The sequence below is a fragment of the Aulonocara sp. 'chitande type north' Nkhata Bay genome, linkage group LG3, assembly GCF_057382095.1.
Source record: "Aulonocara sp. 'chitande type north' Nkhata Bay isolate Kocher_YH1m ecotype deep benthic linkage group LG3, A_spYH_male_GT1.1, whole genome shotgun sequence".
Classification (NCBI taxonomy): domain Eukaryota; kingdom Metazoa; phylum Chordata; class Actinopteri; order Cichliformes; family Cichlidae; genus Aulonocara; species Aulonocara sp. 'chitande type north' Nkhata Bay.
In genome coordinates this window covers 19,933,019-19,956,443 of record NC_141346.1, presented here as the reverse complement: position 1 = coordinate 19,956,443, position 23,425 = coordinate 19,933,019, and the positions used below count along the sequence as shown (strand labels likewise).

Here is a 23,425-nt window from a genome sequence, read left to right as displayed (position 1 = left end):
GCAAAAGACTAAATTCCCTGATTTGTGCTTCAATATGTGGACGCAATTCTTGGTGCCTTTAGGTTCACTTCATAAATTTAGCAGTCTATACTCCAAACACAAAAGTTTGTTTTATAAACACATATGACATATGCAGTGCTATATTTATATACTTCTAAGACTATTGTAATCAAGTTGTTACCACTTTGCTCACAATATCTTTGTCTTTGTTTTCTATTATTAAATACATTATAACAACTGTGATACCTACATGGTTACCATGTGCTTTGAAGAGAGAGTAAATCCTATGAACAGGATTGAGATTTAAATGCAACACACGATAACAAATGAATGAATGAATACAAGATGATATATATCATATGATACAGCTCAGTGGTCTTTGTTTGCTCCTTAATCTGAAGTAGGAGAAGGAGGTTTGCCTTGTTTCCTTTTCTCACCTTTGACCGGGTGTGGTGCTTGTCCTTAATTGCACTCACCTGTCACATGTTATAAAAGGACTGCACCCACCTAGAGCTCACTGCTTCTTCACTCCCACATGGGGCGGCAACTGAGGTGAGTTTTTGTTTGGGTCTCCTGAGTTCACGCATTATTTTAAGTTAATGAGTGACTTAAATCACATTTTGTTTCTTTTCAGAGTTGGCAGTCCATGTGTGTCCTTTAATACTGTTTATTCGAATAAATCGAGAAGCCTGTAAGTAATTGATAACTCTTCATTCACATTCTGACCAGATGAGCCCATAATGGTAACAAGCTCCAACTTCCTCTGAGCCTCCTCCTCCTTAACAGTTGCTATGGCAATTTCATCACTGAAATTGAAATACAGCTCTGCTTATTACACAACGCTTTCTGTTTAAACTTTCCTCATAATGTGGTTGCAAATTTGTTTTGAATGTTTACTCTCTTCCCTCTCCGTTTGTTGTTGTTGGCAGTTTTAACTGGCTTTAATCTAAAATCTAAAATCCATGTTAATCTATGCGAAATTTAAGACAATATTAATAAACAAACAAATGAATGTGCCCACTGAATTTCTTTAAACATTTATTTGGTACAGAAATGTAGAAAATCAAATATGGACCATTAGTAAAAAAAACTGTAATCATCATGGATAATCCTGATTGGCCTCAGTACCACTTACTGTACAGTTTCACCTCTGCTGTCATAAGGACAGACACAGGAGATTTTTCATACTGCATGCTACTACCCTCTATACACAATCTATACAGAGATTATTCAGATGCATTATCAGTCACTGAAGATCACATATTTCAGATTTTTCTTACTACAAATGATTATATTTATACTTTTTAATTGTAAAAAACAAATGATTATAGAGCCTGAATAATGTATTTATGGTGTTATTTGTGCTGAAACAAACTATGAAGTCTGTATTTAGTTGTATTATCTTCAAACAAACGAACTGTAGAAAATATGCATGTGTTTGATATGTGTCTGATATTTGTGTAGCAGAGGAGCAACAGTGATTCATAAAATGCTTCTTTTTTTGCTTTGTGGCTACAGCTCTCCTCACTGACCTGTAAAACATCCACATAAAGACAGAAAGTTTAAAGTTGTCATGATGAGCCAAATCCTCCAAAATCTGATATCCTTCAATCAAAAAGCTTTCACATCTTGTATTGCTCTTTAATATTCGAAAAAATATACAGTACCTTCTCCAGTTTCTTCCATTTGTGTTACTGATTCATAGACAGCATCATTACCTACATAAAAGAAACATCCAGCAACAATTAATTTAATGTTATTGGACTCAATAAATATCACATTGTCATACACTGCAAAGACCAAGTATTTGGAAACTATATAACTAAAACCAGAATTATGCAATATTTTCGTACTGTGAGTCTGCATGCTGTTGATATGAAGTGAAACACTAACATTTGGATTATTTAAAGTCTTTACAATTTTGTTTAACTTTGATCTATTTGTCAGTTGGCTGTTTGACTGCTTGCTCAGCAACTGATTTTTAAGAACAAGGTTAGTGGACCAATACTGATAGCCATGAGTTGCATGTACATTAAGGTTGATAAAGGCTTAATGGCAAGTCCAAATCATCTTCTTTAGGGATCACCACAGCAGATTATCTGCCTCCCTCTCAGCCTGTCCCTCTTATCCTCCACAGTGACACCAACCCTCTGAGAAAAAAATCCTTTCAGGCCACTGTGATCCCAGATGATCCCAGACTGGAGAAAATCTTGTTTTTTCTGTAGTTTCATTGTTTAGTACAGGATAAATAAGCCAACACCAAAAGCAGTCTCCTCTCCTCCTGATTCATCAGAAATTCTATTCAGTTTGGGTTATTGGTCATGTGCCTGGTCATGTGATTTTTCTTAAAGCGATACAGGCACCGATTGATCTTTGTTGTGTCAGTTACTTTGGATGTTTGACCCCAGGGATTTAAACCCATCTGCCTTCATGACCTCTACTCCTTGTATGTTCATCTTCCCACACACAGTTACTATGTCTTGCTTCTAGTGACATTCACTCCTTTTCTCTCCAAACCATACCTCTACCTCTCCTCTATTCCAACTGCTCCCAACTCTCACTGCAGATCACGGTGTCACAGGGGGAGTAGGTTCAGCCAGATGGCTCTCCAGCCCAATCGGGCGAAGGGGGTATATGGTAGGGCGTGGTCTGGGGTGCCGTGCAGGGAGGGCCCACGCACCTGCGCGGCAATTACGCCCACCGACCTACACAAGGGGTTGTTGTGTGTTGTGGTGTGATGTGCGGCTGGCAGTTTGGGATTGTCAGCCAATGCAAATAAATGGCTCATAATTACAATCAGTGGTGCCGTGGTGCCTTATTCACTCCACACATAGTTTACAGAGAGTCCAGCCTGACCTCATCAGTCAGCCTGTCCATCACCACTTCAAACAATAGAACTGATCCCTGATGTAATTCCACCTCATTGTTAAACCCATTTGTTACTACTGCTCACCTCGCTCATTGTCTTCATACAAGTCCTCCACCACTCTCACATACCACTCTATCAGTCTTGACCTCCTCATGCAAAGAAAATGCAGTACCGCAGTTCCTCTTTTGGCACCCTCTCAAATGCTTTATTTAGATCCACAAGGACTCCTGACATTCTCTGTACTTTTACTTTTGGCTTTTAACTCCATCTCAGTTCACATTAAAATGGTAATAATAACTGGTTTCAGTACTGACCAGGATGAAGGCGACTGCATTCATGACTTTCATTCTGACAGGAAATGAAGAGCTTTCAGGTCCGACAGCAGCTAGTGTGATAACAAACAGAATTGAAAGATGTTATGAGACATTTTTACAAAATATAATTTAATAAACTATAAAACAGAGTAAGTTTACTTTACTTAAACAGGCACACATTTCTATCTGCTATACATATTTGCTAACGCAATACATGAGGACTGAGTTCCTTCTCAAACATTAAGATGGTTTTTAAAAAAGTCATGTTTAAATAACGTTGCAATGCTACTCACACTTAACCGACATGTAACGTGATGGCGACTCTTTTCCTGAGTACTGACACTTGTAGGAACCTTCATCAGATTTTGACACTGCCAAGAAGTTCAGCTCCTCTCGGGAATCATTTTGGATAAGTTTGTTATTGTGGTAAAAAGCCACACTGGGGAAGTTTTTTTTTATTCTCAAGTTGCAGCTAAGACTAACGAAAGTTCCCTTTTTCACAGGATCATCAGGGATCACCATGAGAGGACCTGAATAAAAATCTGAAAAACAGTCAGAATATATTGTTTCAACTGGATCAGCTGGTGCCGGCTTTCAGAAAAAAAACAAAAACAAAAAACGCTTATTTGCAATAATAATAATAGATTTCATAAATGTCTTGTAGCATGAAGATGTGATATGTGACCTGGCTTATTTAATAACTATTCTATAAAAATAATAATTTCCAAATAAACAGCAGGTTTATGAACTATATAGAGCTTTTAAATAATAATAATAATGAAATAATAATGGATTGCATTTATATAGCGCTTTTCGGGACCCCTCAAAGCGCTTTACAATACCACTATTAATTCACTCTCACATTCATACACTGGTGAAGGCAGCTACAGTTGTAGCCACAGCTGCCCTGGGGCAGACTGACAGAAGCGAGGCTGCCATATCGCGCCATCGGCCCCTCTGCCCAATTGTGTCTAATGATATAAAAACCTAACCTCTAAGCTCCAGGGAATTTTTTTTTACATTTCGCCTGATTCAGCCTGTAACCAGCTGCCTTTTTGGAAACAACACTGTTTTAAATTCCAAAACATTCTTTTCCTAATTACAAGCCCAGAGTAAAATATGAAAAACATAAAAAAATATATTAGTAGCCATACTCAGTACTAAAACGTCAAGAGAAAATAATGATACAGATGTTATTGAATATGTCTAATAAAATAACACCAGCATTGCTCTAAATTGGACAAAACAGTAAGTGAGGCATAACTAATCATCCTTTCTTTTAGCTCACAGAGCCCTTTGAACTGTCGAGGTCAAGGACATTCACAGAGTTGTCCTGAATCCAACTCTGTGTGCTTAGGATCGTCGGCCTGTTGGAAGATGTGGCACTGTGGAGGAGATTATCATCAAGGGTGTCTCTGTACGTGGCTGCATTCATTTTTCCCTCAACACTGACTAGTCTCTCAGTTCTTGGTGGTGAAAACATCCTCACCGCAGATGCTGCCACCACCATGCTTCACTGTAAGGATGGTAATAGTCAGGTGATGAGTGGTGCCTGGTTTCTTCCAGACACAATGCTCGACATCGGGCCTGACATTTTTGCTTGGTTGTTCTTTTGGAAAGTTTATAAGAGTAACATAACGAAATGTGGAGCAAGTGCTGTGAATACTTTTACTGCAGATGGTCCTTTTTGCAGCTTTTACATGATAATCTTCAGGAATATTACTTTGGTGTCACAGATAACATAACCTTTACATTTTTGCCTGTTTTTTCACAAAAAAAATTTTAAAATACAGAATATTGAGAGAAATATTTATGAAACATTATAAGATACAAAAAATATTCTACATACCCTGTAAAGTGATGTTGACTGCATTGCTGAACTGTTTTGACATAGACTCGCACCAGTAAACTCCATCATCTGAATATGAAGCTTTTGTGTAGAGTGTGCATACGGATTCTCCTAGATTCCAAACGTTACTGCAATACGGCACGCTATTCTCAGGGAACTTCCTCACTCTCCACCAAATAGAGTTTCCCTTGCAGGTCAGTCTGACAAAGTCAAAGCCTAATCTTTGCTCTACAGGGCCGACTGTGAGAGATGCTGCTGAATAAAGATCTGAAAAACAACACGGATAGATGAGTGAAAGCACAGGCACAACACATAAAAACTAAGTATCAAGCATTGACATGAGCTTAAATGCAAGTAAAAGCACATGGATCTAAGATAAGATAAGATAGAACTTTATTAATCCCTCGGGTGGGTTCCTCTGGGAAATTCGACCTGACATTAAATACAGCTTATCAAAAAGAGACAGAAACAAACTGACCTGCAGACCAGACAAACTTTGGTTTACTGTAATAGGTGTAGTAGTAGTTCCTTCCTCTTTGCGCTCTGCACACATATGCTGCTGTGTGTGTTTGTCCAGTAATGATGTACAAAGTCTGAGCAGTCTCGCTGCCATCTGGTAGCAGCTCGTACTTGTAGGCCTCTTCTTTTATGTCCAAATCAGGAATAGCTTTATACCAGTAAAAGCTCCATCCCTCCGAAGGATATTCAATCTCACAGCTCAGAGTTACTGAGGCTCCGGGACTCAGCCATGAAGGGGACACGGTGAGGACAGGTTGCAGTTTAACTGTTGAAAGAGTTTTTTTAAATCAGGTTTTTAAAATTTGTTTTATTTTTTCTAATAACATTGCTAAGTGATGGGTTCACAAATGAGGTGAACAGCCAGCTTATCATCACTCTGGTTTGGCCTGTGTTCACTTTTGAACATAAATGGTAAATGGCCTGTATTTGTATAGCACTTTTACTAGTCCCTAAGGACCCCAAAGCGCTTTACACATCCAGTCATCCACACACTGGTGATGGCAGCTACATTGTAGCCACAGCTGCCCTGGGGCGCACTGACAGAGGCGAGGCTGCCAGACACTGGCGCCACCGGGCCCTCTGACCACCACCAGTAGGCAACGGGTGAAGTGTCTTGCCCAAGGACACAACGACTGAAACTGTCCAAGCCGGGGCTCGAACCGGCAACCTTCCGATTACAAGGTGAACTCCCAACTTTTGAGCCACGATCGCCCTTATAAGTAAATTAAGTAAATAAGTAAATTGCTACAAAATTAGAAACTGCCATTGTTATACATAAGACTAAATTTATTGATGTTATTTGAACCACAGCATGTCACAGTACGCTGTGTGTGGCACACATGAGCTAAGCAGGGAAAATGAACACACTGGGGAACACAAGTGAACAAGATCAGACTAATGAGCCGAGTGAAGAAGAACTCAACATGCTCACAGGACAAGAGACTGTAAAAACAGGACAGGATCATTTGGATGAAACAGTTTATATGGGTAAGACATGTCTGTCCAACTTACATGATATAGTGACTGGAATGACATTACTCCATTCTGTCAAGGAAAGCCCCATGTTGCCCCTGCATTGATAATTTCCTTTGTCTTCCCAACCAACATTGTAGAATGTTCTTTCATTGGTTGTGTAATATGTGGTGAACCTTTCTGGTCTCCAGTCATAGCTCCAGTAAGTCCCTTCTCCTCCTGGGATCTCACATCTGACAGTGAATGCTTCACTCGTGTATATCCTGGTCCAGTTGGGCTGTATAGTCAAAATGGCCGTAATAGGAACTGTTCACAGAAAATATTAAATTAAGAGACAGAAGCATCATTCAATTCAGTCCTATTAAATTTAATTTACTTGATGCCAAATCATGACAGCAATTTCCTCAACGCGCTTTATATTATGAGGTGATATATGAAACCCAAATCTCTTCACTTCAAAAAAAGTCCTAGACTCACTAATACATCCAAAAGTGAACATCCTCTCCTGTGGGGATAAATAACCAGCCTGATCTTTGAGTTTCAGGTGAAGTGTCATGCTAGTCTAAATGCGTGTCAGCATCTTAACTCCACTGAAGGAGGCAATAAAGGAGGCACTAAAGAATCGCCAAAGTGCCAAATCACAACAAAAGTCGCCTCAAGGCGCTTTATATTATAAGGTAGACCAACAATAATAGATACAGAGAAAAACCCAACAATCATATGACCCCCTATGAGCAGCACTTTGGCGACAGTGGGAAGGAAAAACTCCCTTTTAACAGGAAGAAACCTTCAGCTGAACCAGGCTCAGGGAGGGGCGGCCATCTGCTGCGACCGGTTGGGGTGAGAGAAGGAAGACAGGATAAAGACATGCTGTGGAAGAGAGACAGAGATTAATAACAGATATGATTCAATGCAGAGAGGTCTATTAATACATAGTGAGTGAGAAAGTTGACTTGAAAGGAAAAACTCAATGCATCTATTAGATAGATATGATACAAACCACTTCAGCGCAATACCTGTAATACCTACAGCATATTCTAATCGCTCTATTAGGATATTATGTCTGACAGTATCAAACGCTGCACTAAGGTCTAGCAGGACAAGCACAGAGATGAGTCCACTGTCAGAGGCCATAAGAAGATAATTTGTAACCTTCACTAAAGCTGTTTCTGTGCTGAGCTCTGAAACCTGACTGAAACTCTTCAAATAAGCCATTCTTCTGCAGATGATCTGTTAGCTGTGGTTTAATTTCTTCTGCTTGAAAGCCCGATGTATCAGGAACATACAGTACAGTACTTAAATTTCTATCTTTCAATTTACAAAAGAACTCTGTGAAACAAGTGAAAGATTTAAATAGCAAAGTCAAGCACAAGTCATCATTGTTATTTCCATGTCATACTTCACTAATGTAATATTACTGACAGAAAGACAAAAAGAAGGACAGAGAATTTAACTTTCATAACAACGATATAAATAGCTAAACTCACGAGTGTCTTTAATGATGGCCTTATCACTGTTGTATGTGTGGCGACCTGAATCACTTCTTCCTCTGCAGGAGTAGAGACCTCTTTGTGATACAAGAATAGCTTTCTTCCCTTCATATTCTGTCATAGGCTCTTCTTTAGAACCAAATGAAGCAGCACTGTACCACAAAATCGTCCATTTGCCAGAGCCCTCCACAGAGCAGCTCAGTGTCACGCTGCCCCCTATTGGTAACTGATACCTTGTTGGTCTCAGTATGGCAGTGGGTGTTTCAAAAAGGTACTTCACTTTTCCAGTAGTATTTAGGGAAAAGGGCAAGAGAGAGCGAGAGAGAGAGAGAGAGAGAGAGAGAGAGAGAGAGAGAGAGAGAACATAAACGTGTTACTTATTTCACAAGAAAAAGTACTACATAGAGAGTATATACAATAAATGTCACTAATAATGCTGTCATGTTAGTGAATGTTTTAGTTGTTACAGTCCCCTAAAAGGTATTTTTTGTTTCTGAGTGAGTTTTATTTACTGATGAAAACAATTTCACAAATCTGAAACCTCTTTTTAAACACTCTGTAAAAAATATAATAAAATATAAATAATATATAAAATATAATATAAATACTAAGACAATTAAACTACAGAAAATGCATTGCCACACTAATTAACCATGCACATGTGCTCATAGATTAGGAGAAAAAAAATACATGACAAACGTGTATCATAATGTTTCTTACAATAATACTACACATGTACAGCATGCCGCATTTTGAGTTTAATACTAATAGGAAGTTAATCTGATATGTTTGGGATGTGTTATTGTACTTTAAAAGCTGTTTCAGATATTTTGTTTTTGAACAAAAATAGCTAGTAACACTGAGCAGCACAAAACACAATGTTCAACTCATTGAGCTGAAACTAATAACTTGAATAAACATTTTAAAAATTATGCAATCCAACCAATGCAACATCAGATGAACACTGAATATCCTGTGTTCATTGGACGTTTCACCTCATCGTTTCTGAGCCTAGCCAGGCTCAAAGACAACAATAAACTCAATATGAACTGTTCACATTAAAACATCCATTTAGGAGATAAAAAAAAATCTGATCTTTATAACGTATGAATAAAGTAAATGTAAGAAGGCTAGTTGGGTCAAGGACAAACTGTAACACAACAACACATTCACAAACTATTATGAAAGCAACTTAAATTTATAGTCTTTATTTTGTGATAGTTCTTATTTTCTTTTTATTTCATGTCATATTTACTTTGCCCAAGTATTAGCCTTTACCTGTCAGGAAGAAATCTTTCCTGAGGCTTACTGTATGGTCTCATTGTCATAATAGCACACTTTAGCCAGTGTTAGAAGTATTTCTTATTCAAAAATGAACCCTGTAGAAATACCAGTAGGCCTAATCTAAATTTGTGAGATAATCACTACAATTAGGAATATAGTATGTGTCTGTGGTTGCACTTGTTTCTCCACCAGTGGTTTCTGCTGGATAACCTAAAACCTCTGCACCAAACCTCATGGCTGAGTGCAATATTTTCTCATGTGACCAACAACATGTGAACTTAAAATATAGTACAGAAACATAGAATTAATAGTTTTATGTGTAAAATATAAATACAAAGAAAATGTTAATTTGAGTGTTACTCAGACTGAAATAAAAGAAAGCAGTTTCTTACCTTGAGCATTGCCAGAGAAGAGTGATGCGAGCACTAGAGCAAAGATTAAATTGAGACATTATGAAACTGAAAATCATAATCCGCATTCTCTCTCTCTCTCTCTCTCTCTCTCTCTCTCTCTCTCTCTCTCTCTCTCTCTCTCTCTCTCTCTCTCACACACACACACACACACACACACACACACACACACACACACACACACACACACACACACACACACACAGCACTTAAACAGCACTTCTGCACTTCATCTCTCACAGTAGAAAAACATTTCTTTTAATTATTGCCATTCGTAGAAAATACTTACAAAATAACCCCAGCAAAGTGTGTCTCATGCTCATGTCCATCACTGCTGCTTTCTGATACAAAGCTTATCTCGAGGTTTCCTACTTTGCATAAATAATGCAGAAGAAAGAGAAGTTATACACTGATGAAAGCTATTTTGGAGAAAGGTATACATAATCTATGCAAATCATACAGAATTTACTCTATTAATGCACTCAGCCAAAGAATTATAAAGTAATGGGATAATTATACCCTGTTAAGAATAACAACATTACATCAAAAATACCCCAAACCAAATATATATATATATATATATATATATATATATATATATATATATATATATATATATTAGGGGTGCAACGATACTCGTATCGGTATTGAACCGTTCGATACAGTGCTTTCGGTTCGGTACGCATATGTATCGAACAATACAAAATGTTTTATTTATTTTATCAACTTTTCTTCTGATGATGCTGTCTGTGTTGAGAGCTCAGTGGATCTGCATTCGACTACTCCGCCTAGGCTGCACTGTTGAGCGCAGATCCACTGAACGCAGCACAAGCTAGCAAGACAGAAGCTAAGCTCGTTGCAACATGGCAACTGCCTCAACGCTACCTGAAATTGAACCTCCCCCACCCTAATTCAGATCTGGCGTTTGGAACTATCTTGGTTTTCATGTGGAGTATGACCCTGATGGTAAGCACGTCATGGACAAAAGTAAAACAGTATGTCGGATGTGCCACGCAATGCTCAATTTGTGGGAACTAGTGCGTTAGCGCAGTTAGCTTGTTAACGTGTTGACGCCGTCCAGCCCCACGCACGGGGCGATCCGCGGTAACTCGTTAACAGAGATTTGCCGCGTTATGGCTTTAATGTCATTTTAACGAGTTTAAAGCTGACAGCACTAGTGGGAACACAACGAATATGACTGCACATTTACGCCGACATCATCCTAGTGCAAAGACAAGTGGAAGCAGACAAAAACAACAAGCATGCATGCTACAAACTTTACCCGAGTCATTTAAACAGCCGATAGCACATGATTCTCCTTATGGGGACCACCACCAGTAGGTAACGGGTGAAGTGTCTTGCCCAAGGACACAACGACCAAGACTGTCCAAGCAGGGGCTTGAACCGGCAACCTTCCGATTTCAAGGCGAACTCCCAACTCTTGAGCCACGATTGCCCATGTTATATTTATCTGGAACTATTCCTGCTCATGATTTTCTTTATTTTCATAATGTGCCATTTCATTACACGTCTGTCTAAAGTTTGCTAGTATTTTACTAACAATTGGGAGATGAATGTGTGGTTGAAGGAGCAAACTTTCCCTGTTGTGTTGTCACCACTGTTACGTCCTGTCCACGCTGTTGTTTGTATTGATTCAGTTTTTTCAAAATTAAAATTGAAGAAATGGAGACTTGGACAAGTTGTAATAGCATAATATCCTGAGCTGGACCAAGATATTGTTCCTAATACTTTAATAAGCCCACTTGTGAAATAAATAAAAATTGTAGAAAACTTAACATTTCTACGTTGAAGTGAGTGAAATAGGAATAACCCTGTCATAATCTTGGATCACATGTTAGCTAGTAGAATTGGGGATCTTGTGAAAATTGTTAGAGTAGTGAATAGCGACACATAGAAACACGTACACACTACAGACAATAAGTGTCATAAAGTGAGATGTTGCAGACTTAGCTTTAGAAATCTATGGGTCAAATCATCACAGTTTAAAACTGTGACTGTAAAAGTGTTTCTTCCTTTGCATTTCAGGTTTTGTCTTTTATTGTCAGTTTTTGAATTCACTTTAAGGAAATACAGGATTCTCAGCCCACACTTTAGACGCGCCTCTGCTTGAATGGGTGTAGCACAAAAGTCCAAGGCAGGTACAAACCTGGAATTTTGTTTTCACCAAATATGACAAACTCAGTGAAGCACAGTCAGAGGCAGCCTACCTAAAAAATAAAGCAATGCTTTATCACAACTGCAGCTTGAAGCAGGGCACATGTGCTGTCTGATATGAGCTGAAAACAGCCAATCAAACCACCCACAAAAGTACCAACAAATGTAATAAAGTCATCACTGTGTATGAGCAGAACAAGACAAGCAGCTTACCTTTTAGTTTTTTTGAAATCTCGATTGAAAACCAGCTTAAAATGCTCTGAAAGCTTGTTGCTTCAGACAAAGGAGTGAATGAAAAAGAAAGACAAAACCATCTGTTATATAGCAGAGAAGCACCGCCCAGACGTTAACACACAGGTGAGCTACCTGCTAACATGTGAATGTGTGTTCAAGTCACACAATTCACATTATAGTTCTCTTTTTCTTTTTTTTTTTAGAAACTTTAGTGATTTTTCACGGTGTCCTGTTGATTGAAGCCATACTAGAATTTCCCTCTTAACCCCACCTACTCAAAACTGGAAGTTACTGGCAGTCGTCAGTATTTATTTTGGTATACTACAGTGCGCTTGTTGTATTCAGGCAGCTAGTTATAAACTCGCTGCCACCTCCTAGATTCAATATCTGGAGGAGTTAATACCAAATATGCTGGAACCTACTGAAGCTAAGCAAATCTCTCTTGATTACAGTATTCATATGGCTTCTTTTCAAGTTCTTTATCAAACCTTAGTCTTGCTGTTACATGCCAAAGTACAAGAACAGTCCATGCGGGTTTCATATTTTCGTTTTGTTGTAGCTGTCTGAGAAACTCAGATTGTTATTGATAACACGTCTGAAATAGTTTCCATCATCATCATCTTTCAGTGCTGAGCTGAATTAAGATTATTGAATTATCCTTGGCATCATTTTAAAACAATTTTAGACCAAAATCTAATTTACAGCCCTTTGACAAAGTGTTATGTATATCTGTAGTGTTTTGGTTGCTTCTCCTGAAACCAACTTTTTAATAATGAATTTGATTCAAAACAAATACAGTTTTTTTATAGACTTTCTTGACAAACATTACAAAGAAATAACCAACTGGGACCTTGAATGACACAATTTACTAAAACCAATTTTATAGACTAATATTCTTCATGTTTCAACACAGTTGTTTGTGTTGTTTCCCACATTCTTTCAAAGTAAAACAGCTGTGGTGTTGTGCAAGTTTGCAAGTCTGCTCTGAATAGAGTTCGCAAATTTTAAAAAAGCATTCTTCATCTTCATAGTCAAAAACAATAACTAGTCTCTTTTTTCAATTAAATATATGAGATTAGTTACTCAAATCTTGTGTTCAACAACCGAATCCTGTATTTCATTAGATTTTAAATACATCTTGCCACTGTATCCCTGCTTTTAAATGTTTTCAGGAAAAGTTTTTCAGCTGGATCGCCTTCAACAAATTCGAGCTCATATTTTAATTAGAACAGTCTTAGAACAACAGGACTATTGCATTGGGTAATCTGAACACATATTTTTTATATAAGTAACAATTATATTTTTTCCATGAGGCCCAAAGGCAGAACTAGATGCTTTCTATTTGTTAGCTATCCACATCATAGTAAGGCTGCTTCCTAAGACGGAGACACAAAATATTTGTTTTATATTTTCATCTTGTCTCACTCCACCTGTCTCATACAAGTAAAGATGGTAATGAATAACTGAATGATTAAATGCATAAATAGCCTATTTAGAGTGAATATGTTTTCTTTGTACCTGTAGGTGGACAGACAGACAACAGCAAATAAGTTATCCTAATTGGGTGTTTATAAAGTCAGCAATAAGGCACAGAAAAAAAGATCCGACACCAGGATAGGACAGACAGACGCAACAACACTGTCATCCCCTATGTATCTGTTGTATCAGAAAAACTCAGGAGAGTTTTCTCCAAGCATGACATCCCGGTGCATTTCAGACCCAGCAACACACTCAGACAAAAACTGGTTCAGCCGAAAGACAAAACGCCAAAACACAGACTTAACAATGTGGTGTATGCTGTACAGTGCAGCGAGGAATGCCCAGACCTCTACTTTGGAGAGACCAAACAGCCACTTCACAAGCGTATTGCACAACATAGAAGAGCCACCTCCACAGGACAAGACTCAGCTGTCCATGTGCATCTTAAGGATAAAGGACACTCTTTCGAGGATGGCAATGTTCACATTTTGGACAGAGAGGACAGATGGTTTGAAAGAGGAGTGAAAGAAGCCATCTATGTCCACTGTGAGCGACCATCTTTGAACAGAGGCGGGGGTTTACGACACCAACTCTCTGCCATCTATAATCCAGTTTTGAGATCCCTTCCCAGACGCCTTAACGCCCACTCACATCCTGGGCCATCTGATCTCAGGAATTTGCATGATAAGGTGGGGCCAGGTTTCACAATGAACCCACCCGAAACTCTGGCTGATTGGGCCCCACACCCAATTTCACACCTTGGCTCAGGTGATTAGAGGATCATCAGGGGGTCCTTTTGTCCCTGTCTGAGTGGTGTCCCAGAAACGATGTGGGCTTCATAGATAATTGGCAAACCTTCTGGAGGAAACCTGGTCTTGTTAGGAGAGATGGCATCCGTCCCACTTTGGATGGAGCAGCTCTCATTTGAGAGCTGCATTCATCTCACCTGAAACCCTGGCTGATTGTGACCCACACCTGTTTTCACACCTTGGCTCATGTGATTAGGTAGAGGATTGTTACGGCCAGAGGCCTTGGAGGCCTTACTCCTTCCCTTACGCCTAGCAGAGGGGGTCGTAACAAGGATCATCAGGGGGTCTTTTGTCCCTCTTTGGGGGGAAACTCCCACTGGGTTTAAATCTGGGACTCTCCGCTGTTTGACTCCAGAACTGAAGAAGCTTCTCAGATGAGAGGTGAAACGTCTTCAAGCAACTTAGAGAAGTCCAGACGCTTTTCTTTCCAAGTCTTAACAAAGAGATGAATAGTTATAGACAATTCCACAGTGTCGCAAATGTCACGTGAAACATGACCTCTGACCTCAAGCTTACTGTCATTCAACCTTATCTGACATTTTTAAGAGACTTTCAGGTGATGCACCTATGCTATCAGTTTGAAAATCCTGGGCCTGCTAGCTGCCTGCCAGGCTTAACCTCAGCTTTTGTCTGTGTTCAAGCATCTTATCAGCTGATCACTGAGTTCAAAAGACAGTTGCACAAAAGACAGTGACTGATGTCAGACTGATGTCAATGATTTTCATTTCACACACAGTCAGTGATATCCTGAGCTGAACTGACAGCAGCATTTACCGTTTAAACCTTTGAGGAAATGCTTTTTATTCTTCTGTGAGATATTTTTCATTTTTAGGTATTCTCTTATCACGTTTAGACACAGGGATCACATTTTAGACATGAACACAACTACTAATGTTGATATGATAATTTAAGAAAAAACATGTTTTATCATCTTAGAGTAAGATTTTTTAATTATTTTGATCACCATAACTGTGAAAATCCCACATATTATCATGAATCACTCTCACATCAACTCATCGTTGCATAGTAAAATCCCCTATCTATCAATACCAGTGGGAATTACAGTGATAGGACAGATGATATTTCCTCAGAAACCCTAAAAAACTCCCCATCTTATTAGGCCTGTTTAGCTTGTCCAGCTGAAAAATCACAGTTATGGTTAAAAAACACAGTTTACCATATTAAACACACTTTAAAAGGCAAACTCCTCATATTTGGTAGAATCTTTTCTGACATCTCCTGGGTTACCACAAGCAACATTTAGTCTGTATCTCTGGTGTTGATTTCAGACACTGACGGGCTGCTATTGATCTCTGTTAGAGTGTCGTACATGGTGAAAAATAGCACTAAACGAGTACCAGTCATGTCAGATGCGGTAACAACGCATCTTATCTAAGCAAGAGCTTGCATGAAAATAGGTCAGCTGATAGATTTAGCACATGCTGCTTGATCAAAGCGAGACATAACTGAGATAAACTGCAAGCTGCATTTAGGTGCTTTCAACCTCGTCGTGTTCTGTTTTAAGAATAAATGAAGAGAATAGTAACTGCTGTCTTCAAAGATAAGATAAGATAAGATAATTCTTTATTGTTATTGCACAGTCATACATAGTACAGTAGTACAATGAAATTGGAAAAACTGTCCTACGTCGGCACTACATATAACACAACACGACACGATATGACACATCACAACGCAACAAACAACACAACACAGTATATTAACTTGGTATAAAAAAGAAGAATAAGTGTATGTGTATTGCACACTGTTATTATTGCACATTAATTGTTATTGCACCTTGTTATAAATATAAATATTATTATTGTTATTGTTTTAAACATTGTTACCTCCCCCCTAAAAAGTCCAGGGAGGTATCCAGTCAGGTCAGCTGTTTGCATTGATCAGGGCTATTGCCCTGTTGTAAAAGCTGTCCTTGAGTCTATTTGTTCGGGACCTCAGCAGCCTGAACCTCCTGCCAGACGGCAGCAGCTTAACCACCCGGGTGTGTACAGTCCCGTAGGATGCTGCGTGCCCTCTTGAGACAGCGAGTGCTGTACAGGTCCTTCAGGGAGGGAAGAGGATGTCCAATGATTTTTTGGGCCATGTTGATGACCCTCTGGAGTGCCTTTCTGTGTGCTGTGGTGCAGCTGGAGAACCACACACACAATATGTCAGCACACTTTCAATGGAGCAGCGGTAGAAGACGGTCAGCAGCTCCTTCTTCAGGTCCATTTTTCTGAGGATTCTCAGAAAGTGGAGACGCTGTTGGGCCTTCTTTAAGACCGCAGAGGTGTTAGAGCTCCATTGGAGGTCTGTGTCTATGTGCACACCCAGAAACTTGAAACTGGAGACCCTTTCCACGCACTCCCCGTTGATGCTGACAGGCTGCAGCTCGGACTTCCTCCTTCTGAAGTCAACTACCAGTTCTTTTGTTTTGGTGGTATTGAGGTCCAGGTTGTTGTCTGCACACCAATCTGACAGCCTCTGAACTTCAGCTCTGTACACTGTCTCATCTCCCCCTGAGATGAGCCCCACCACGGTGGTATCATCTGCAAACTTGATGACTGTGTTGTCTGGGTGGGAACTAACACAGTCATGTGTGTACAGAGTGTACAGTAGGGGACTCAGTACACAGCCTTGTGGAGAGCCAGCACTTCATAATACAGCAGCAAGAAACTCAGACAGAAACTAAGTTTTTATAGCTTACAATGTATTTTTGCATAAGTTCTCTGAAGACTCTGCAGTAGTTGGCCTCATCACTGATATCACCACGATAAAATAACACTTCATGCACATCTCTCTCTCTGTATGTACTTCACGAACAGTTTCTCAAATCTAAGGCTGGGCAAAACGATTATTTTCCTAATCGATGAATGTAGAGATTAATTTTTCGATGCATCGATTAATCTAACGATTCATTTTTCGATCCGATTCAATTTCGATTTGATTCGATTAACGATTTTTTTCCCCATTATTTGACTTGTATAGCAATTTCACATTTACTAATTCATGTATATAAATGAAAAACACAAATTTATTCATTTGAAGACCTTTTAATAAAAAAAAAATTGCAAAATAAAGTTGTAGAGGTCGTACAATCAATACAATAGAGATAGCATTTAACAAGAAATGAAATGTGCAAACATATATAAAATTAAGGAAAAGTTAACAAAACATTTCAAATAAATAGCAACAATGGTGTCTTTAAACAAACAAAATGTAACATTCACTTTGCTTTCTGCCAAAAAGTGCTCTTCATTCACAAAACAAAATCCACAATAACATTGTACTACAATCTTCTGTTTTTAACAAAAAATTAAATGTTTTGCAAAACAAATATAACAAAGGAAATCATAGCAAAAAATTTATAATATACAAACAGCAGCAATGGCGTCTTTGAACAAATAATGAAATGACAAGTTACCCCTAAGTAGGACTCTGTGACCAGACTTGTCCAAGCATCAGTGGTAAGGGAGATTTTGGATGTGGCCTTTTTTAGTTCTTTCCTTAGTTTCTCCACTGAAGTTTCATACTTTCTCTCCATCATGCTTGTAAAATGACGCTTAGATGGCAGAGTGTAACCTGGTTGGAAAGTGGTCAGCATTTCTTTGAATCCCTCACCCACAGCAAGTGGTCTCTTGTCTTTTAAAATCATAGATAAGACGCTCTCAGTAAGTACAGCCACCTCCTGGGGGGTGCATGGTGTACTTCTTCTCTGACAGTAGTCCTCCAGACTTTTCTGTTTATTCCTGAAATCATAAATCACACACAGCACACAGATGAATTCGAATAATTACAAAATAATTATATGGAAAGCATAATATCAAAATAATTTGATAAGGATCTGGTTTAGATAGATAGATAGATAGATAGATAGATAGATAGATAGATAGATAGATAGATAGATAGATACACACATACTGTTATGCCATGTGCTTTCATAGCATAACAGTAAGAGGTTAATAATAATCCCCAATGTTGAACATATGATATGCAGTAATCATGATGGCTGGAAAAGATAACGTTTAAACAGCCATAGCTGATGGCACTTTTACTGGTGCACTGCTTTCTAGTCATTAGATGGCATAACTTTGACCTATAAGATCAAGCTGGAGAAGCATTATGTATAAAAACAGCGTTCAAATAGGATGAAACACATTAAATTTGACAAATCAAGAGTTCATTGTCATTTTGCTTTTGCAAGCACTTTAACAATGTTGTAATAGTGTCCACGACGGCTACGTTTAGCAGGTGGTGCATTATCCTTGTTAACATTTCTCCTGCGGCCAATTCGCTGTCTCACATTTTTGTCTTTCGCCGATTCTGATAATCAGCCTGCGTGCATTCCGACTCATTTTGCCAGCATGGGCCACAAACAAAAAAACAATAACAACTAAACAGCAGCTGCTATATGTTACTGCTAAGCAGCTTAAATGAGTTTTGCATTTACGGAGGTTGGGTGTTTATCTGTGTCTATGAGTGAGTGTACGTCTACGTGGGGGGGGTCTGGATGAATTAACAGGTAAAAACTAGCGTTAGTAAAAAAGTTGAAAACTTACGGTGGTTTGTCCTTTGCAGAAGCTGCTCCTGGATGCCGTCGTTTGAGGTGCTGGTGCATAGGTCGTGCTTTTATGATAGGCCATTTCCACCTCACAAAGCCGGCAAACGACTGAATCACTTCCTTTTCTGTTAAAATATCCCCATACTGTAGAACTGCGTGTCCGGGTGGAGTGATTTAAGTTCACTGCAACTGCCTCACTCATGATTCTGCTACTCGCTGCCGCCATGTCTTTTTTTTGAAAGTGATGACGCATCGACGCAGATTTTTTTACGTCGACGCGTTGTCCCAGCCCTACTCAAATCTCTGTTTGCCACCAACATGTAGCCACACATCTGAACGCTTATTGATTTTCTCTCCTGATATTTAGACTGTAGTGTTGATATTTTAACCGCTGTTTACCAGTCTGCCTTTGTGTTCAGCGCTGGCGGCCACTGTTTTTTTTTTTTTTTGTATTCAAATGGCTTCTGAAAAGAAACTCTCACGTCTGCTGTTAAATACTGAAGAAGTTAAAACTTTTTAAATTATGTTTTGTGAATTACCAAACACTTAGCTGTGTCTCTAATTAAACCTCTGTAACATTACTCTTCTTTACTTCAGCAGCATCAGGTAATGCTCATATGTTGATTCATTGTTTTCTTCCATTTTTGTTCTATTGCAGAATATGTTTAAGGTTATCTCCTATAAAAAGCCAGGCCAGAAAAATCTCCTTCATATTTTTCTGTATTTTATCTAATTTGCTACAAAGGCAACTGATGTGATATTTACACCTTTGATAAAGTCTCACAAGTGTCAGCTTTCTTTTTATGGATATATAAATATGGATATGTACTGATAAGTGATCAGAATTATAATATTTTTATTCAAATTGAATCGAATTGAATCATGGATTGAATTAAATCGGGATCCTGTGAATTGATTATAGAAATCAGTGACGATACCCAGCCCTACTCCCCCCCCCCCCATCTGCCTGACAGTGTGGAAAAAATACCCAATCAGCCTTTTTAGATGAGGGTAAAAACCTAAAACTAAAAGCAGGAGACCATTTAAAAAAATCACAACTAAGAATGTTTTGAATTAAAATCTTTTTGTTGAAAGTTTACACCTTAAATGATGATAAATGCATTTTATTTTTGAACTCATCTATATCCCGTGAAGACACATTGATCAAGGGGATGAAAGTTGGCACTGTGATGGTAAAAGAAGAAGATATCATTGATCTGTTTGTTGTCCTTGAGGAGGCAGTAATCCTGTCTGATCTGAAGGGTGTCCCTATTCAAAGTATAAATAACAGAACATCTATAGAAATGAAAATGTAAATATAAGATCTGAGATCAAACAGGTAAATGGATGTTGGTTGGCTCATAGAATTACTTACTTAAGAAGTTTATACACAAAAAAATGTAGAAGAAGAGAGTCTATTTCTTAAAAACTGCAAGGCAGCGCTTGGATATATATGTTGAAAGAACATGTTATAATTTTAAACACGATTTCACTTTAGTTTTTAATTTTTAGAGGAATTAAAACATAACTAGGTTCAGCTTCACTAGCCTGTAGATGAAGCAATTACAGAGAAACACCAGAAGATGACTAAAGAAATCATCAATGACAGCTGAATAGAGACAATGGGGCAACGGTGAAACGGGAAAGGAGAGAGGTTTCAGTCATTTGTTTCAAAGAAATGACCACAGGTGTGATTGTGAAGCCTTACAATCTCTTTCGATTAGATCTCCATTTAATCAAGAAAGCGAAGAAAAGCCACAGAAGTGGCGACTCATAGAACTTTATAGTCAAAGTCAAATAAACTTTATTGTCATCTCTGCTATACCCAGTGCAGCAGAGAGACAAGACGACAAGGCTCTGGTTACATCAGTGCAAGAAAACCAAATAAATATATATAAGAGGAGTAAGAAAATAAATATAGGGAGACCGGGGATAGTTGTAACGTGGGTCAGTTGTAACACTTCCAATTTCTCCAATCAGGGCTAAGTTTCAAATGATGTGACTCATCCTGTGCATGCCCAATTCAGTTCTGCTATCACGTGAAAAATCAGCACATTTTGTCAAACACAGATAATTTAACATGAAAAAAAGTAATTTGTATGCCAAAAAGTAAGTTTTTCTACTTTATTTCAATTTCTAATAGCATTGTCTGCTTTGCAGTTAAACTCATCAAACTTAAATTATGTTATTTGTATGTCTATGGGGATATATTCTGTGTAGGTCTTTAGTGCTAATGTTTTAGCCGTTGGCTGTAATGCTAGCTAGTTCATGGCTATAGGAGTCGGGGTTAGTTGTAACAGCAACAGTCTGGGTTAGTTGTAACAATAATGCAGATGTTACAACTTACCACACTATTACTTTAACTTATATTAAACAAGTTGGGGCAACGACATCAGCAGAGAGAGGTTCACTGGTCGCATTTGTATATGTGGTTAATGCCATTAACGACACAATTCCTCCACTGTTTGTGTTCCCACACATACATTATGCAGCCCACTGTGTCAGAGATGGACCAGTAGGAAGTACTGGTAGTGGAAATAAATCAGGATGGATGCAAGAAACAGATTTCCTCATCTTTCTGAAGCACTTTGCAAACCACACCAAGGTAAGCCATGATAAAAAGTAATGGAATTGCGATGCTGGTGAACAACTACATTTTTTCAGCTTCATTGTTATGTTCAAAATTGGTGCAAGAGTTGTAGGTTATAATGCCCACTGAGCCAATGAGGCCAAACTCAAGGAAGACCAACCAAAATTAATGAAATATTCAGTTGCAGAAAATTCCATAATTTGTCTTTTTGGGGGGTTGGAATATGTTCAAAAGCTAGATTTCTGCATTCTGTCACACACACACACACACAGCTACATAAATGGCTCTAAGTGCATTCATGTATTGAATAAACAAAGATTACATGTTAATGTTTTGTTAGTACCCTTATTTCATTGTGTTACATTTCACCCCAGGATATGTTACAACTAACCCAGACTATGGGGTTAATTGTAACATTTCACTCTTTGTGTTTGAGACCATACCATGCAATGGGTAATTGTGCTGCAGAGAAAATAGCTGCACTATTTAATAGCAGAGACATGTAAATACTTTGGATTACATTTTGAATCCACTACCTTAAAAGAGCTTCACTTTACAGACAGAAATGTCAAAAATGTTACAACTATCCCCGGTCTCCCCTACGCTTAAGTCTAAATGATCAAGAGAAACTACAATTTACAGTTTAGAGTGGTTTAAAGTGACCAGTCTAGCAGCTTGTAAGCATGAGATTTCTTGAAGGTAAAAATTGTCCAAGCGCTGAGACAGTCCCACTCGGCCAGACTCTGATAGTTTTTTGGCAGACCTTGTGCGTTTCAGCAGTAATGTATTCGCGGGCAGCAGCATCACAGTGGCGTGATCAGATGAGCCGATTAGCAGGCGTACAGCTGCTGTAAACTTAATTCAGGCGGATTTGGAATTTGGAGTGACTGTCGTGAGAATTGCTTGGTTGAAGTCGCCGGGCCACAATAACGAATCCTTCCGGGTGCGCAGTCTGGAGCTTGTTGACAGCTTGAGAAAGCTTGACTTTTATTCATCTCAGCAGCTGAACATAAGTGCCCTTTTGATCTTCCATCTGTTCGATGAGTGCAATCCGTCATATATCGCTCTGCAGCTTAAAGCCTGCTGCGCCGTGTCTTACTCACACGCTACAGTTCAAAGTGACGGACATCGCTTTCTCGCTTCCAGTGTGTGCGCAGTTAGAATAAATAGCCTTATTAGGCTGCTCGTTAATGCCCAGCACTGCTCACACATCTTATTTGCACCACCAGTGCAACAGTTTCCTCGTATATTTAAAGGCTTTACTTTGTAGCTCTCTGTGATCCTGTCTCTCAGTGACGTGTGCGGCGGTCAAACGGTCGTTCACGCGCACAACACAAAAACAAAACGCCTGCTTTTATGTGAGCGCGCACAGAGAGAACCACAAAGTCTGCGCGGAAGGTTTTTAACGTCCGCTCCTCACACCGTCTCTGACTGAATGTTTTGGTTTCTGGAGCCAGCAAATAAAAATAAAATGTTTTGTTAACGCGCTCCAGAATCTGAGCAGAAATGATGGTTTCCTAAACTGTTAATCTACAGAGAGCGCGGACAGGTCACGTGGTTTACTTACACGCAAGTTTACAAATCTAACAAGTTTACAAATCTAACAAATACGAACAAACCTCTTATGTTAGTTCAAACTCACCTGCAGACACAGACGGTGAGTCCAGCTGAGACGCTCCAGCAGCTATTTCCGCCTGATGATCCGACTCTTCAAAGTTTGCTATATATCCAGAGGATACTGAGATTTACCGAGAACAGAACATCCAAATTTAATCCTGACGGCGAGTTTAAAGAGGAGTTTTTCATTAAAGCTGAACGTTATTTAGGGTGAAAACAGATGCGTTTGTGTTCAGTGACAGGGCTGCTTGTC

At 38.9% G+C, this 23,425-nt stretch overlaps 1 protein-coding gene across 3 annotated transcripts; it reads right to left on the bottom strand.

Annotated features, from left to right (window-relative positions):
* Nucleotides 1–1,052: 1,052 nt before the first annotated feature.
* Nucleotides 1,053–23,421, bottom strand: LOC147334412 (uncharacterized). Of its 3 annotated transcripts, XM_086271494.1 has the most exons (11): nt 23,198–23,421; nt 9,997–10,075; nt 9,690–9,722; nt 8,011–8,292; nt 6,563–6,829; nt 5,511–5,816; nt 5,033–5,299; nt 3,477–3,725; nt 3,184–3,254; nt 1,668–1,718; nt 1,053–1,532 (listed from the first exon to the last, which is right to left on the bottom strand). In XM_086271494.1, exons 2-10 carry the CDS (start codon nt 10,034–10,036, stop codon nt 1,692–1,694), a joined length of 1,542 nt encoding a protein of 513 aa, XP_086127620.1. In that variant the 5' UTR covers nt 10,037–10,075; nt 23,198–23,421; the 3' UTR covers nt 1,053–1,532; nt 1,668–1,691. The 3 variants fall into 3 exon arrangements, with proteins under 3 accessions (XP_086127620.1, XP_086127610.1, XP_086127615.1); XM_086271484.1 differs by lacking the exons at nt 1,053–1,532; nt 1,668–1,718 and having other exon boundaries at nt 2,665–3,254; XM_086271489.1 differs by lacking the exons at nt 1,053–1,532; nt 1,668–1,718; nt 23,198–23,421 and having other exon boundaries at nt 2,665–3,254; nt 9,997–10,135.
* Between the last annotated feature and the right edge of the window lie 4 nt (nt 23,422–23,425).